We start from the raw sequence: 15703 nt of genomic DNA, 5'->3' as shown, positions 1-15703 counted from the left end.
CTCTCTGATGATGTTCTATAAAATGTTAAATGCCCTCTCACTCCTGTTTTTTTAGAAACCGTGTAACTGGAGTTTATGAGGTCAGCCTGTGTCACCAGGCAGATGCAGGAAGCCCTGGTAAGAGGCAAGAAAAAAAAATGGTACAGTTTTGCATTTAGCTCAGTCGTCCTGAACTTCTAACATTGCACCCATCCCTCACCAGGAATGCAAAGGAGACGCAGGCGGGTGCTGGACACCTCCGTGGCCTACGTCCGTGGGGAAGAGAACCTGGCTGGATGGAGGCCACGTAGTGACAGCCTCATTCTGGACCACCAGTGGGAGCTGGAGAAACTCAGCCTCCTCCAAGATGTAAGATTTGTTTAATTTTTACTGTCTCTGTTCTTTCGCTCCGGTTGAGTTAAGCCTCGTGAATTCTATACTGGGCTTTGGTGCAGCTTTGCAGTTCATCCGCTGCCAGAGACAAGTTTAGAGAGACAAGTTGTTGCTTAATTGAGCCTTCAAAGAGTAACTGAGATGAATGTCATTCAAATTGTACATTTTCCTTGACAAAAAATGCTGTCACTAATTAATGCTGGTTACGTGTCAGTGAGGGGATATTGAGGTTTTCCTAGGGCAAGTGAGAGACATAACGTCTCCCTTATCTCCTGGGTCTCCTCCTGGTTAGACACGCCGGAAGACCCTCAAAGAACTACCTCGTCTGGCTCCTTTCACCCACTTTCACCCAGAAGAAGCTAATTTCCACCACTTTCTGTCACTACCCACAGCTCATGGCCATGTGTGAAAATGGGAATCATCCAATAAACTGACAGTTCCGACTCCGTGCTCAGATTTGCCCTTAGTAAAATGGACCATTGCCACTCTTACCTCACTCCAGATTATTCACCAATACATTTGTCATTCTTCTGCTTCCACTTGTGAGCAGCACCCCAGCTTTCTAATCAATGGATAAGAAGAATTTGCCATCAGAAAAATATGAATAAAGCCAGCTGAGTCCTAGGGTTTATATTGCCCCATTCAGTTTTCTAATGTATGATATTAGAAGTGCCACAGAGAGCCGGCTCTGCTCCGTGCTTCTGATGGAAACCAGACTGGAATTTATCAAATAAACAGCTTTCCTTCCTAATTACCTCTTCAGGCAGGGGGCATTGTTTGCTGTTAGTGACTGATGTTTTTCTGCTAGGTGGAAAAAACCAAACATTACCTCCTTCTGAGGGAGAAACTAGAGTCCACGCTGCTCATGGGCCAGGAGACCCTTCAATCCTGTGTCACCGATGAGCTGAATGAGTCTCCTCAGCCCACTGAGATGGACCCCGAGGTCAGCTGCAACGAAATCACCACTGAGAGGCAGAGGGAGCTCGCTGCTAAGGTCAGCCGTCTTTACCCTGTCAATAATTTATTTCAGGTTTGACTTTATTGTAATGGGTTCTGTTCATATAAACGTTCCTGTCAAGCAGAAATGTAGTGCTTATCATGTCACACGTGATTTTGTTATATAACCCGACATTTTAAGCTCTCTCTCCTTTTTCCGTACAGTGTTTGCGGCTGCTCACTCACTCCTTCAACAGAGAATACAGCCATGTGTGTGTGAGCGCCAGTGAAAGCAAGGTCAGGCTTTAGGGGTTTAAACACACACACACACAGAAAATCAGATTTCTGTTTTTGTCGACTGAGTCCTCACATTTGCTCCGCTGTGGATCCGTGTGACTGTGTTCATTACAGATCTCTGAGATGTCCATCACAACGTTAAGAGAGTCCACTTCAATCTCTGCTCTTAACACAATCACCCCCTCCTCTACATGCCCTTCACTTGTTGAGGGCTGCTACAGCAATGCTGGACTCAGGTCAGTGCTCAGATTGACATGGTTGTTGTTCGTAATTATCAGAGCAGAGTGTTGACATTGGCTGCAGTTCACTTCCAGGGTGCTCTCAAGATGTTCCTCAAAGACATCTAAAATAAGTATTAACATCTCCTGCTGAAAAAACAAAAAAATATATTTAAAATGAATAAATAAAGTCGTAGTTCCAGAAACTCTTGACCTTAAGGTTTCCGCTTTTATACCAGACCCGCATGTAATAAGACAGAGATATAGAGCTGACAGAGTTGAACTCTCTCTCTTTTAAGGTGTTTGACATGTTTCATGTGCTTATCATCAGGAACAGAATCAGCAAATAGGTCTATTATTTTGAAATTCTCTGGTATTAACAGTATTTGGGTCTTGTAAGGCACAGAGAGCTCCTTTGTTGCTAGAGCTCAGATATTCTCTATTTTTACTGCAGACCCCCTGTCCCTCGCTCTCGTGTGGTTAGCTCCGGTCCTGATGCACAGCAGGACGCAGAGGCCAAGAAGTCCATCAACGGAGCCTCTGAAACTAAACCTCAGACCCGGAAGTTTGTCCCAGATATCCAGGAGATTCGAGTCAGGTGAGGAGGAAGAAGTCATTTCAGAACATTTTATTATTTGAGCTTTACTTCAGACCCAAACATGCTATTATATCATCTTTATCTTTCAGTCCCATCGTGTCGAAGAAGGGTTACTTGCATTTCCTGGAGCCGCTCACCAATGGATGGGTGAAGCGCTATGTTGTCGTGCGGCGGCCGTACGTCTACATCTACAACACGGAAAGAGACGCAGTGGAGCGAGCTATTCTCAACCTCTCCTCTGCCCAGGTGGAGTACAGCGAGGACCAGCAGGCAATGTTAAAGGTTGGTGAACCAGACTCCTCCATCAACAGTTTTATTAAGTTATTTTTTTAATGAACTTCACTTTAAGTCAGATCAACCCAACAGGTTTAAGTTACACACATCGCACAGTAAGTGAAAGTTAAGGTGCGCACTTTCAATTTAATAAAAATAGCAAGTTAAGGAAGCAGGTAGAGTAGAAAGTAGAAAGTTGAGTGAGAATCATTCAAAACGTTGCATTAAGCTTGCTGCATTAAGCTTTCGTGGCTCTTTCCACAGACCCCAAACACATTTGCTGTGTGCACAGAACATCGTGGAATATTGCTTCAAGCCACAAATGACAAAGACATGCATGACTGGCTGTATGCTTTTAACCCGCTCCTTGCTGGAACTATCAGGTAAGTTAAAAAAAATCTCAAGGTGGAAAAAAAATTCTAACTGCAAACAAAATCTATTTTTAATGGACATTTTCTCATCTATCTCTCAGGTCAAAGTTGTCAAGAAGACGAGCCGGACAGATGAGGATGTGAAACAAGACATTTTAAAAAATGTCATGAGAGCAACTCAAAGACTATGATGTACATAGATCCTTGTCTCTATCCCGTTTCTCCTGCTGAGCCCTGTCTCCACTGCTACAGTCACCAACAACCATCTCTCTCCCCCGTACGTTCTCTGTTTATCACTAGTGTCCTCAGCACCTAAAGCACCCATTTCCTGTCAGGCCTATTCTGCAATGTGAGTCTCTTAGTCTGAAGAACCTCTTCAAAAACCTGTCACTGTACTGTACTGGAGTTTGTTCATAACTGGACGAGAGAAGAAAATGGAGGGAGTAGCAACAGTTTCTTATCTCAGATTACATGCGTATGGTAATGTACTGTAGTTGTTGTCGGTGACACATCAAGCCTTATACATCAGTTCTTAAAAAAAAAAAAAAAAAAAAGCAGTGACAGGCATGTTTTCCTAAAGCTGCAAGGATCACATTGCTACATTTGCATCAGTAAATAGAAAAACTCTTCTACAGCTATATATAAAGGTCTAAACTGATTTGCATACAACATACAGCTAAAAAATACGAAGGGACAGTCACGTGTCTCTCTCTTAGGAATATTTCTCTCTTCTTTCTGGTCCATAAATCCTGATATCCAGTAAGCTGCTTCCTCTTCCTAAAACTTCTAGAAACCTTAGCACACACAGCCTGGCACGGGAATGGCATCTCATCATAAACTTTATGTCGCTGTAGTAAATTCATATTGTTTTTAGCCACTCGTAGGAGCACTGAGGTTACCTGCATTCCCACAAGAAGTAATCAGATGTCATGACATTAATTCTCCCATTTTAATCTCTACCTGTATTTTATTTGTTTTAAAATGTGATATATTTAGATATTTAACAGTTTTATTATTTATTTCTGCGTGTATTTATTTTAAAAAAAAGCATTTATATTTCTAAAGTAGTAGTACAGTGCAATTTCTGCACACTGCACTTTTTAATGAGTTCTTTAAATGTTTAAATGATACAACCTTTTCCCCTCGTAATGAATATTACTGAAACAATTTAATAACTCACAGCTTCTTTATGCTGAAAATTACTTGAATAAATGCAATCTGATAAGCGATTAGCATAGTCACACCTTAGACCCAGCTAACGTGCATTTAAAATGCCCAGTAATTAGGTAGATGATATAAGTAGGTGGCCAGTTCATCCTCTGCTGCACAAAGCTACCTTATTCAATCAAAAGAAAAAGATGAAATCTTCTTCACAGTACAGAATATGAAGCTGTTTTTTTCCTGAATGATATGTATATTGATTGAATGTAGTGCCTCTCTTTTCAGGCATACTGCACACTACAGTATGCCTCTGCACCGGTTGCTTTGAAACTACATCCTTCATGCTGCTAAAATACTGTTCTGGGAGTGTCTGCAGGTCATATCATCACTTTCCTGCCTTCCATCATCATCATCGTCATTTCAAGTCCAAGCAGAAGGTTTCATTTATGATATCATAAAGTGTGGAATTTCCATAACACAAAGCATACTCAGAGAAACATATTTCAGGATTTTCACTCATACAAATGGCCATATTAAAAGGAACCCTGACTATGACCACATGTATAGTTTATTATATTAACATTAAAATCACTTAAAACTTAAAAGGGATGCCAATAAATCCACTGTAGATGTGTTAGTAATAAAGATTTGAACTCAAATGCTACCTTGGTTAGAAACACTGAACACGTACAAACTGCTGAGCTGATTGAATGGTCAGATTTTCACCTTTTCTGTAAACAGAGTCGTGATCTTTGGTTTGCTTTCAGAGCAGAGGGTTTACTGTCAGCAGCAGCTATTGTTTCCCATTTTTCAGGTTTCTTCAAGCTATTTTGAATCACTACCCAAAAACATTTGGACGCCTATAAAAAGATTGCTGGAACAGCATTTAGTTTCAATGATCATTTCCAGCAGTATTTGTCAGCTTTTTTAGTGACTAAATGCATTAAATGCATTAGTGCTGAGAATGCAGCCACAGGTTCTTTCTCCTTTTCTCAGCAGCAGGAGATTAATGATCATGTCTCTTGTTTCCTTACTGCTGGAAATTACAATCAAAAGTAGCAGGGATACTGTTTATGGTTTGTATACTGCAGGTTGTTAAAAAGAGCATTTAGTTTACGTCACTGACCCAGAATGCATTGCATACTAATAGTACTTGCAACAGTTTTGTTGAATGTTGGCTATTTAAAGCATATTAAGGCCCACAAGTTAAATAGTCGGGGCTCCTTTTACACAGTTTTAGTCCTGTTGGCAAATTTTTGATGAAAATGCAACCATGCCTCTCGTTTAAAAACCCTCAACAGATAAAGCGTGTGAGCTGTTGTGAGAAGTTGGACTGATGAGCGTGCCTCAGGTCATCCAGCCTAGAGAGCATGCTCAGTGAGAGCATGACATGTCATTTGAGAGTAAGTGAGAGTAAAATTAAACATAACTCCAGTTCAGTATGTTCTTAGTTTGGCTGCTGATGTAATACCTTCATTAACGTCTAATAAGAAGTATCTTTCCAGAGGTTTTAAAGTATTCTGTGTGCTATGGAAATCATCAGTTCATCGACAGTTGAGACAAATCAAACAACCAGAATATTTTTTTGTAACAAACAGATTAAAGTGTACTTCAGGCCACCATATCTCAAACATGTTTTTGTCGCATCTCATTTCCTAAAATTCAACGTGGTCAGAAAAAAGAATGCGTGTCCCCGGGTTTGCTCCAGTCTGGTCTCCATGGTGACTTTTTTCCTCATGTTTTAATTGGGCCTTTTAATGTACATCACATTTGAGCCAACCAAAGTTTTGTTGTTGCAGTCACAAAAATGTAACACTGAATGTAAACTGATCTTTGAAAATACTTACTCTGCTGAAATAATCGTTTTGAATTGTCTTCACATTCCGGTTCCTTATTGATTGTACGTAGGTCAATATCAGGGAACCTTTTGGAGGCTGTGGGACATAGCTGAAACAGTCTGTCCACTAATGTATGGGAGGGTGGTGGTTCACTGTGTCCCAGCTGGGCATCATGTACAGAGTAATGCTGTAGGTTACCTTACTGTCGAGTTTTCAGTATCACCGTCATGCTCTTGGCAGCCTTCACTTAATCTACTTTTTCTAAACCCTCCCCTTTTCAAGGAACATCATTTCCATTTTTGTGCTTCCATATCTTTTTCACACCATTACTTTTCTTTCTCTTCAGATATTTTTTTGCATTGTATATAAACATGATTGCTGTGAACACTGTATTATAAAGTTGCACCCATTTACAAATGGGCCGTAGTTCAGTCGATGTCTCTGAGTGTTGGAGTTTTAGCGTCAGCTGTTTGTGTACACTAAACACATTGTCATATATGAAATAAACATGGAAAATATGCAACACAAAAATGACTTCTCTCTTTTTTTGTTAAAGACAATACAACTTTTGATTTTGGCTTGTCAGTTGGGCAATCACAGATATTGTTATGATGTTGATAATGTTTATCCGGAAGACCCAAACTCAAAAACCCCAAATCAGACTTTAACGTACCCAAAGAGCTCTGCCATCAAAGTCCATCTGGCAGACTTTGCAACTAAGACATAGATGCATCACTTTAGTCTGTCATGACATCAGTTACAGCTAACGGTTCCTCCTTCTGCATTGCTTGGCTTATCAGCTATTTAACAGGTAACTATGCTCAGCATAGAAATGTGTCACATGTCAGTCCTTATCTTGAAGTGACTCTAAGCCCAAGCCAGCTGTATTAGTGTTAGAATTATGAAGGTGAGAACTGTATGTTGGTGTTGTATGTTTTAATAGTACTCAGCAGAGTACAAATCACACATACCTTTCGTGCATTACACTGGAAAAAATTGAGGCCTGCAGTTTGTGAGCTGTGAGCCCATAAAGTCATCAGGAAAGCATTTACTGAGTTCACAGGTTAAGTAGCCAAGGCGGTTTTTCACACACTTCTATATGACTGAAAATCTTTGAACATAAAATGTGGGTTAAAACATTTCAGCAGCTTCATACGGAGGAGGATTAGGGCCGTTGGGGGGGGAAAAAAGTGGGCACGTCTTTTTTTTCTTCTTTTCCTGAATTCTGAGGGGAAAAAAGTCAGAATTCTGACTTTAATCTCAGAATTCAGACTTTTTTCTCAGTTTTTCTTTCCAGTGGCCCTAATCCTCTTCCATAGCTTCATTATTAGGGAACCTGCATCAATCTTTTATATACAGTTCACGTCATTTGTGAAAAACATTTCTGAAAATGACCCCATCATTTCCTCCATATGTAGTTGTAATAAAGTATAATTCATATAAAGAAAATTAGTTCATATCTATATTTAAAAATGTTTCTTAAAGTTTATATCGGACCCGAGAATCCATTACTGGCCAGGCTCAGGGACAAGACGGAGACAAAGAATCCTGAACTGAAATCGTTGGGAGATTTCCACAACAGCTTCCAAAGCGAACAAAATATCTTAAAATGTTTGTTTTCTAAAATAACTTTTAACTGTAAAAAGAAACAACTTTTTTTTTTTTTTACTGAATCAGCCTTTTTATGTTTGAGTTAAATAAAGTTAAATAAAGCAGTTAAATAAAGGTACACTGTCTGTTTTTTTGAGCTCATGAAAAGTTGTATTTAGAGATATGTAGTCCTCAGCCACGCTAAAAAAAAATTACAGACAAATTATGGATAATTATAAATTAAAAGTCCCAAATGAATACAGACTATTAAGAATGAATTAATCGCAGAACAACTACGATCAGAGAAATAAAATACTCCTGGCACTTTCAGCTCCCTGGCTGTTGCTAAGCAGCAGACGCCAGTGTTGCCATGTCTGTGTGTCAACGTTTTTTAGGAGCTGTTTCTAAAATAATTCTCTTCTTATTTTACTTACTTACTGTTAACATAAGTCTTCATCTTCTGGATTTAAGTTGATGAATTATTATTCTTTTTTCAACATGGTACCTGCCGGACTTCAAACGAAAATAAAACTAACCCTTCTGAGTCTTCCCCAAGTTGTGAGGTGACAAATCTCTGAATAATTTTTGCTTTTTAGTAATTAATTATATTTACAAAATAAAGAATAAAATACTGAAGAACATGACAGTAACGCTCAATTCTTCTACATAATAAATTAATATTTCTTGTGCGTTTTCTTCGAGATATTAAACTGTGGGGTTTCCTTTAACAAATCTGGCAACCCCGTCTGGGACGTGACAGAAACATGCTAGCTGGCTGATGATTGACCCGTATAGTTGTAAATCCATTTAGGAAATCTTCACATCAGCTTACAAGGTCAGATACAAAGCTTTGGCTGTCCCTGGAGGATTCAGTTCCTTTATCAATTTAAGCTTAAAGGCGGAATCACAGTTAAGTACGATGTTATAGCGAAACTAAGTTAGCTAAAAATTAGCTAGCTGCAGGCTAAAGTGAGAGCTGTCACAGAAAGTTAGCGCTAGCTGGATAATGAAGAGCTCGAGCTGACTGACAGTGTCCCTAAAGATATCTGTGGTTCTTTTAATACGTTTTCTGTGTGCTGGTTGACTAGAACAGTGTTGTGAACAGGGCGCTATCAGCTGGATGTTACGTTTGCTGACTACTGACAAGACACTGGACAACTATGACCATTAAAAAAATATTTTTTAAGACTGTGTGTTCACTGAACTTATAGCACTATAGAGGGTCTGCTAATAAGTGCGCATTTCATAAATTTGTGAAGCTGTACGTGACTAACACTGCGTGATGAAGCAATCCAAACCGTGTGCGTGGCACAGTCACTAGAATTGGCAAGCATTCAGTTTGTGATGCAGAAAATCCATGAAAAGGTTTTAGATAAGTTTTACACTGCTGGAAATGCAGCGAATGGGACACAAGGTAGGCAGTCATTTAAGCTGTTTATCACAGAGAATATCCAATAACTACGTTTCAGTTTCCTTTTTAATGTGCAGCTGTCACTTTAGAAATAAACAGCATCTCTTTGATGAGAAATCCATTTAAATCCATTAAAAAGCAAAGAAGCAGATGAACTGTGAAATAAACAAAAGTTGCATATTCAACAACACGTCTCTGTTTTCCATATCCTGTCAGTCTGTCTCTACAGATTGCAGATCGCAGCCAGAGGAACAAAATCTTGTATTTTATGCAAAATAACAATAATGTGTAAATCTTTGTATAATTAAAACAACTTACTGAAATAGATAAATACTTTAGTCTTTATTTATAATCCAGTTTTATAGACTAATGCTAATCACCACCAAAATATTTTGTAGTGACTGCAATTTTTACACTTTTGGTGGGCGGATTCAGGGTAAGGGTCTAAACTCATTCAGTCACATTTTGATGTGTGACTGAACAAAAAACTGGATCCCAGATATCAGAATAAAGTAAATAAAATGACACACACACAAAGTATCAGCATCTGCCGTCAGTGAATGTCATCTTATTTGCAGACAGACTGATGCTAGTTATAATCTAGTTATAATCTAATTTATCTATTCAGACATCCAGATAAATGAAATAAATGTCCTTTCCTCTCCAAGGGTATTATGGCCAAAAAGCTTGATGATGTCCCGCTGGTACAGGGTCCGACCTTCAGTGAACGTAATTTTCATCACTTTTCTGAGATGAATCTAGACAGGTAAGAAAATAATGTTGATATATATCAAGTTACTTGTACAGCAGCTGTGATGCTGTAACTTAGGACTGCTGAATTAATATTGATTTATCATAGTTACTGAGGTTATAGGTAGGTTTTAGAAAATTTGTGTATTTTCTTTAAATATTTTTCTTATTTTAAGAATGGTCAGAAACCAAAGTAATTGATTGCAATTTAAGTAATTGAAATTTCACTTTTTTATGAGTTGATCTTGTTAGTAGATCGTTTATTAATATGTTATGACGCATATACTTCCCATAGGACAATGCACAAAGTGTGATGAGAATATTTTGTATATTTCAGGATCTACATGGATTACAATGCTACTACCCCTCCAGAACCAGAGGTGATTCAGGCCATTTCTGAAGCCCTCCAGGATGCCTGGGGAAACCCAAGTAGCAACTATATAGCAGGTGAGGAAGGCTTGAAGCTGTGTCAAAACTAACAGGTTTAAAATTATTGTTATTATTTTTCCATGTGTATTGAATAAAGTTTTGTGAGAATTTTTTTTAAAATTCCATATTGTATGCGCAAATCCCAGCCTAGTGACAAGAATTGGACATTACTGCTCTAACTCTGTATTCCTGTGTGAAATATGACAAGGTCACTCTACCAAATAAATACAATAGAAACTGTTAAATGTATGTTGTGTAACTGGAGGAGGGAATACAATCACAGCAGCTTGTGTGGATTAAACTTGTGGCTTTCTCTGAGTGCTGAATGTGAAGTTTTTACTGTTCTAAGTGAGTTTCACTGTCAAAAGAGAATGCTACATCTAAATGTTTCAATCATTTATATTTTCAGGTGCTAAAGCTAAGGCTATCATCAATCAGTCCAGAGAAAATGTGGCAAGAATGGTTGGAGGGAAAGCAGAGGACATCATTTTTACCTCAGGCGGAACTGAGGTGGGCAGGGCTCTTTTTTGACGCAAATAAGTTATATGAGTAATTTATGATCCTGGGACATTACAAACTGGTCATTTACAGTAAAGATTTTGTCTTTCAGGCCAATAACCTGGTGTTGCACACCGCTGTAGAGCACTTCAGGAAGCACTGCAGGGCTGCAGAACAAGGTGCAGGACACCAGAATGGATGCACGGGCCTTCCTCACATCATTACTTCTAATGTGGAGCATGACTCAGTCAAACTAGTTGCTCAGCACCTTGAAAAGGAAGGAAAAGCAGGTAGGAAGCCACTCTGTGTAGCTTTTATTAAAATAAAAGATTAATAAAGAAATATTTCCTGTATTACAAAGGACAGTCTATGCTTTTCTTTATTTTACTTTAAAGAGAAATCTGTCAATAACATGCTTCAGATTTTCTGTGGGCAATCAAAATGTCTAAAATAAATATCAAGACAATTAAAGGTCTTAAATTATTTTATATCCCATTTGCTGCCAATAACATTAATGTCATAATCTTTTTTTTAATGAAGATGTAGTACCTTCTATGTGCCAACACGTAAGAGTGCTAACCCAATGGAAAACTTTCATTTAATTCCGCTTTTTTACATTTTAATTATTAATTATTGAGTTTCTGAAAAGGTCTTGAAAAGTACTGATTTCCATTTTTAAATAGTGCCGGATCCTTGATACTCTTCCAGTCATGGTTCATGTTAAATGTTGTCAAAGAAAAAGTGGATTCAGCATATAAACTGTTAAAGCACTGCCTCCTGGTGGTGAAAGTTTTGGTTTAATTCTGTGGAGGGCAATTACAAAAAGTACCTTTAAACAAATCAAGATTTGCATAACCTAATGTAGGCTCCTTGCCTTTAATTACTCTCTTTGTTTTTTGTTTTTTTCCATAGACGTGACTTTTGTGCCCGTCTCTAAGGTGACAGCCCGGGTCGAGGTGGAGGATATCATTGCCGCTGTGCGCCCCAACACTTGTCTCATCTCTGTTATGCTGGCCAACAATGAGACAGGAGTCATTATGGTAAGATGAGAGAGAGGCTAGAAAATCAGCCGAGTTTCTGCTAGTACTAATCTATCCATTCATCAATTTTTTTCCACTTACCCAGTTCAGGGTCGTGGACGGGCTGGAGCCTATCCCTGCCATACTAATGTTAGAGAAACCATTTTTGGGTTCTTAAATTAGACGATTAACACGTAGGATAGTGTCTAGCTTTAAAGGAGCTTATTTTCTTATTAAATCATTACTTATAATTGCAATGTGTCTATGAGTCTATGCAGCTCTGTTTACAGCTGAATGCTGAACCACCTTCTTGTTGTCAGCCGCTTCAGGAGATCTGCCAAAGAATAAAGTCTCTGAACAAGCAGCGTGAGCGCCTCAGGATCCTGCTCCACACAGATGCTGCTCAGGCCTTGGGGAAAATCCGAGTTGATGTCAGTGATCTGGGAGTGGATTACCTCACCATAGTGGGACACAAGGTCAGGATCTGCTGTGTGGGACATCTTAAGAGCTTTTTATAGCAAGACTAAAATGTTATTGAGAGGTTTTGTTGTGTTTCTAGTTCTATGCCCCTCGCATTGGTGCTTTGTACGTGAACGGCCCTGGGACCAAAACTCCATTGTATCCGATGCTTTTTGGTGGAGGACAGGAGAGGAACTTTAGACCAGGGTGATGATCTTTACTGTAAAATACTGAATAAGAATGAAACACTGGTATTAATGAAATAAGTGCAGTTCTAATTTATAAGTGTCTCCTTTCTGTCTTTGTTATTATTACAGCACAGAAAACACACCGATGATTGCCGGTCTTGGAAAGGTGCATTTCCTTCACTAAATGTACAGTACTGGAATGATTTCTAGGACTTTTCTAATGTTTCTCTTGAAGCATAAACCATTTATTTTCTCAATATTTTCTCAGTTAGAGGCCCTCAAAGTACAAAGGGATTGTTTAAAATAATTTTTCCAGCATTTTTTGTTTAATCAAAATTCATAAGTGAAGGACATATCCACATGACATTTTCTGGCCAATAATGGTTTAAACTGATGTATGAAACCTTGTATTTCATTAGTTGCATGTTCTAAATGCTTTATACATACAGCACTATTAAGTGGTACCACAGTTTCTTTACAATAGAACTGCAGTGGACAAATAACATGAACAAACACATGATATTATTTTGGTTTGTTGTACTGAATGTCTGCATTAATTACTATGGTTAAAAGCAGTCAAAGTTCGATGACTAAAAATGGTTATTGCTTGTGGTGGAGATGGAAGATTAATCAGTAATGCTCTAAATATAAATAATGTGACACTTTCCAGCATTTAAAAAGCTTTCAAATACAGTGATTTATTGTGGGTGAATGTTTATTGATACATTGTTTACCACAGAATCTGTTGTGTTAGCATTATAATCATGGGCAAAGCAAAACACTTATTATTGCTACAAATACTTGAGTTGCATAATATAAATATTGTACTACAAGTATACTCACCAATCATTTAATTAGAAACACCATAGAGGTTCTCTTTGTCTCAGCTCTGAGTGTCAGGGGGTCCAAATAAAGTTGGAAACATAGCCACTTATCCAACTGTGGTCATGGGGAGGTCTGAACTGGTCCAGCTTAGAGCCAACACTTGGACAAACCCAGCAAGTATTGCTGAAACAGTGACTTTACTTCCCTAGTTTACTGATGAAAACTAAATCGCCATTGTTTCCACAGCATTGGTCAGATCGTCACTTACAAAGCAAAAAAAATATCTGTTGAAGAAAACAAATGCACATGTGTTTGTTTTTTAAAATACATTTAATTGACAACTGATTTGGTTAGTAAAAGGGTGTGAACAGACAAACAAAGCCAAAGCAGACTAAGGCTAGTGTTAAATCACACTTCAAAAAGTAACTATAAACAAGGGGACTATAGGGACAGAGCCATATTACCAAACAAGTAGATGGAACAAGTTGGTGAGGAATCGGAGGATGATTTTGAACTGATGTGCCAGCTGAGGCGGGAGCCGAAACCACAACGATGCAGTGACCATAAAACAGACAAAGAGAGAGTAAGAAATAGAGGTGTTGGGTAGACACTAGAGGATGGGTGTTATGAACGATACCCATCCCTAGGTACACACTGAATCCAATGTTTTTGGACTGTAGGAGGAAGCTGGATTACCCAGAGAGGACCCTAAAATCCATGAACATGAGGATTACACAGAGAGAGACCAGGAGATTCAAATCTGGAGCCCTGTTCCTCCAAAATGACAGTTTTAACCACTGCGCCACCCTGAAGCAGGTGTTTATTAAAGGTTTCTGGAGCTGTAACCTCTAGAATCGACACTCAGACCATGATTTATCGCTAGTAAGAGGTCAACGGTGTGCCAGAAAGAAGAAGACTTCCCCTACTGCTATTAGTCCACCTGAACTAAACCAAAAGGCAGATTGGTTCATGAATTCATGTTATTTTACACTTTATATTGTTTTATATTCTTTATATTGGCAGACAGAAGACTGCCTGAGAAACCTCCTGTGTTTGCCTGAACACCATTTTTACATTCTATGTGAACATTTTTGGCTTTTTTTGCCAGACAGAAAACTAGGGGGAACAACATGCAGGAAACGCTTTGGGGTGGAATCGAAGTCAGACCCTTGCAGTCTTTTTGGCATATTGGTCACATATGCCCATATGCTTATGTGACCTGCTGCCAAGTGATTGTCCTTTTTTGCTTTATTGAATAGTAAGCAGGTGTGGAGGTGTTTCTAATAAAGTGCTTGGTAATTAAATAGCTGTAACAGTGTGCCTCTTTTAAAGCTACCTATTTATTATTTGTGTGTCTATTAGGCTGCAGAGCTGGTGACCTCTAATCTGTCAGATTATGAGAGTCATATGCAAAGAATTAAACTTTACTTAGAAGAACGACTGCAGGTGAGCTTGAGTCTGATGTGCACCTTAGTTTTGTTTGTTTGCATTGTGATGAGTAGTCTTGAAATTGTGGTTTTGACGGTCTTTCTCCTCCTTCTCTGTAAAATGTACTCCTTTGCGTTTCTTTCATTCTTCCAAAGGCCGTGTTTGCAGGCCGGATCCGCTTCAACAGCCATTTCCTCGGCTCTGATATCCTCCCTAACACATGTAACGTGTCCATCCTGGGCCCAAGATTACAAGGTGATGTCATGACTCTTCTCTGTCCTATGTCTGTTTTGGCTTGCTGGTCCCAACAGTGTCCTCTAACCCTACACCAATGTTTGTCAGAGGCAGGTCATGACCTGCACGAGGCTATTTGTAAACTACAAAGGCTTTGAATGATTAATCTCTCCCCCTCGTGCTTTAGGCTGGAGAGTATTGTCAAACTGCAGGAGGCTGCTAGCCAGCGTCGGCGCCGCCTGCCACTCAGACAGTGGAAACAGGTAAAAGAGTCCCTCTTTTAAGCTGTTATGCTTTTGTCCACACACTGTATTGTTTGCTGTTAGATAACACTCCCCTCCTGCTCTCCTCCTGTTTATATCCATCAGACCTTCCCACATCCTTCTGAGCTGTGGCGTCCCCTCAGAGGTGGCAGCTAACGCTATGAGGCTGAGCGTTGGCAGGGAGACGACTGAAGCAGATGTGGATGCAGTTGTGGAGGACCTGAGGGAAACCGTGCAACTGTTGGAAGAAATGAACTGATGGCTTTCATTTGCACAAAGTTATTCTGCAGGTCAAATAAGAATGCACAGAGCTAAACATGCGCCATCTGTGTTTATCGACACTTTAACCGATCATGTAAAATGCATGAAATATTTCATATAAATAATAAAAATGGAAAACTCAAAGTGACCTTAGGGGTGATGTTATGTAGGAGTGTACTCGGCTCCCATCACGTCATGTGAGGAGCTCTTCAGCTAATTGGAGTCGGGGAACATGTATGAGTGTTATGAAATAAAATATTTACATGCACTTTTAATATTTTCTC

At 39.1% G+C, this 15703-nt stretch overlaps 2 protein-coding genes across 12 annotated transcripts in view; both read left to right on the top strand.

Annotated features, from left to right (window-relative positions):
* Positions 1-4905, top strand: part of kif1aa (kinesin family member 1Aa) — a 54767-nt gene extending 49862 nt beyond the window's left edge. For all 8 annotated transcript variants that reach the window (XM_085397652.1, XM_085397651.1, XM_085397649.1 and 5 more), the window contains 9 exons: positions 56-117; positions 203-348; positions 1181-1366; positions 1534-1605; positions 1720-1841; positions 2278-2421; positions 2511-2703; positions 2959-3077; positions 3167-4905. In XM_085397652.1, coding sequence (XP_085253778.1) covers positions 56-117; positions 203-348; positions 1181-1366; positions 1534-1605; positions 1720-1841; positions 2278-2421; positions 2511-2703; positions 2959-3077; positions 3167-3209 — 1087 coding nt within the window. In that variant the 3' untranslated portion in view covers positions 3210-4905. The remainder of the gene's footprint in view (positions 1-55; positions 118-202; positions 349-1180; positions 1367-1533; positions 1606-1719; positions 1842-2277; positions 2422-2510; positions 2704-2958; positions 3078-3166) is intronic.
* Positions 4906-8387: 3482 nt separating this feature from the next.
* Positions 8388-15687, top strand: scly (selenocysteine lyase). Of its 4 annotated transcripts, none has more exons than XM_085398172.1 (13): positions 8388-8489; positions 9734-9831; positions 10153-10262; positions 10654-10754; positions 10855-11032; positions 11655-11782; positions 12082-12237; positions 12321-12427; positions 12538-12574; positions 14596-14679; positions 14817-14916; positions 15083-15158; positions 15264-15687. In XM_085398172.1, exons 2-13 carry the CDS (start codon positions 9740-9742, stop codon positions 15415-15417), a joined length of 1323 nt encoding a protein of 440 aa, XP_085254298.1. In that variant the 5' UTR covers positions 8388-8489; positions 9734-9739; the 3' UTR covers positions 15418-15687. The 4 variants fall into 4 exon arrangements, with proteins under 4 accessions (XP_085254298.1, XP_085254297.1, XP_085254299.1 ...); XM_085398171.1 differs by having other exon boundaries at positions 8403-8563; XM_085398173.1 differs by having other exon boundaries at positions 8403-8568.
* The last annotated feature ends 16 nt before the right edge of the window (positions 15688-15703 follow it).

This window comes from Rhamphochromis longiceps, linkage group LG23, assembly GCF_057381845.1.
Source record: "Rhamphochromis longiceps isolate RC_006_pf linkage group LG23, R_longiceps_female_GT1.1, whole genome shotgun sequence".
Taxonomy (NCBI): Eukaryota; Metazoa; Chordata; class Actinopteri; order Cichliformes; family Cichlidae; genus Rhamphochromis; species Rhamphochromis longiceps.
This window is presented reverse-complemented; position numbering and strand designations above follow the sequence as displayed.

Excerpts from the sequence above, each read along its gene's own strand:
- scly (XM_085398169.1), top strand. The coding sequence starts at position 9,048 with ATGCAGCGAATGGGACACAAG. Across the intron at positions 12,428-12,537 it reads GAGAGGAACTTTAGACCAGG|CACAGAAAACACACCGATGA; the intron begins GTGATGATCTTT and ends TTATTATTACAG. Across the intron at positions 14,680-14,816 it reads ACTTAGAAGAACGACTGCAG|GCCGTGTTTGCAGGCCGGAT; the intron begins GTGAGCTTGAGT and ends ATTCTTCCAAAG.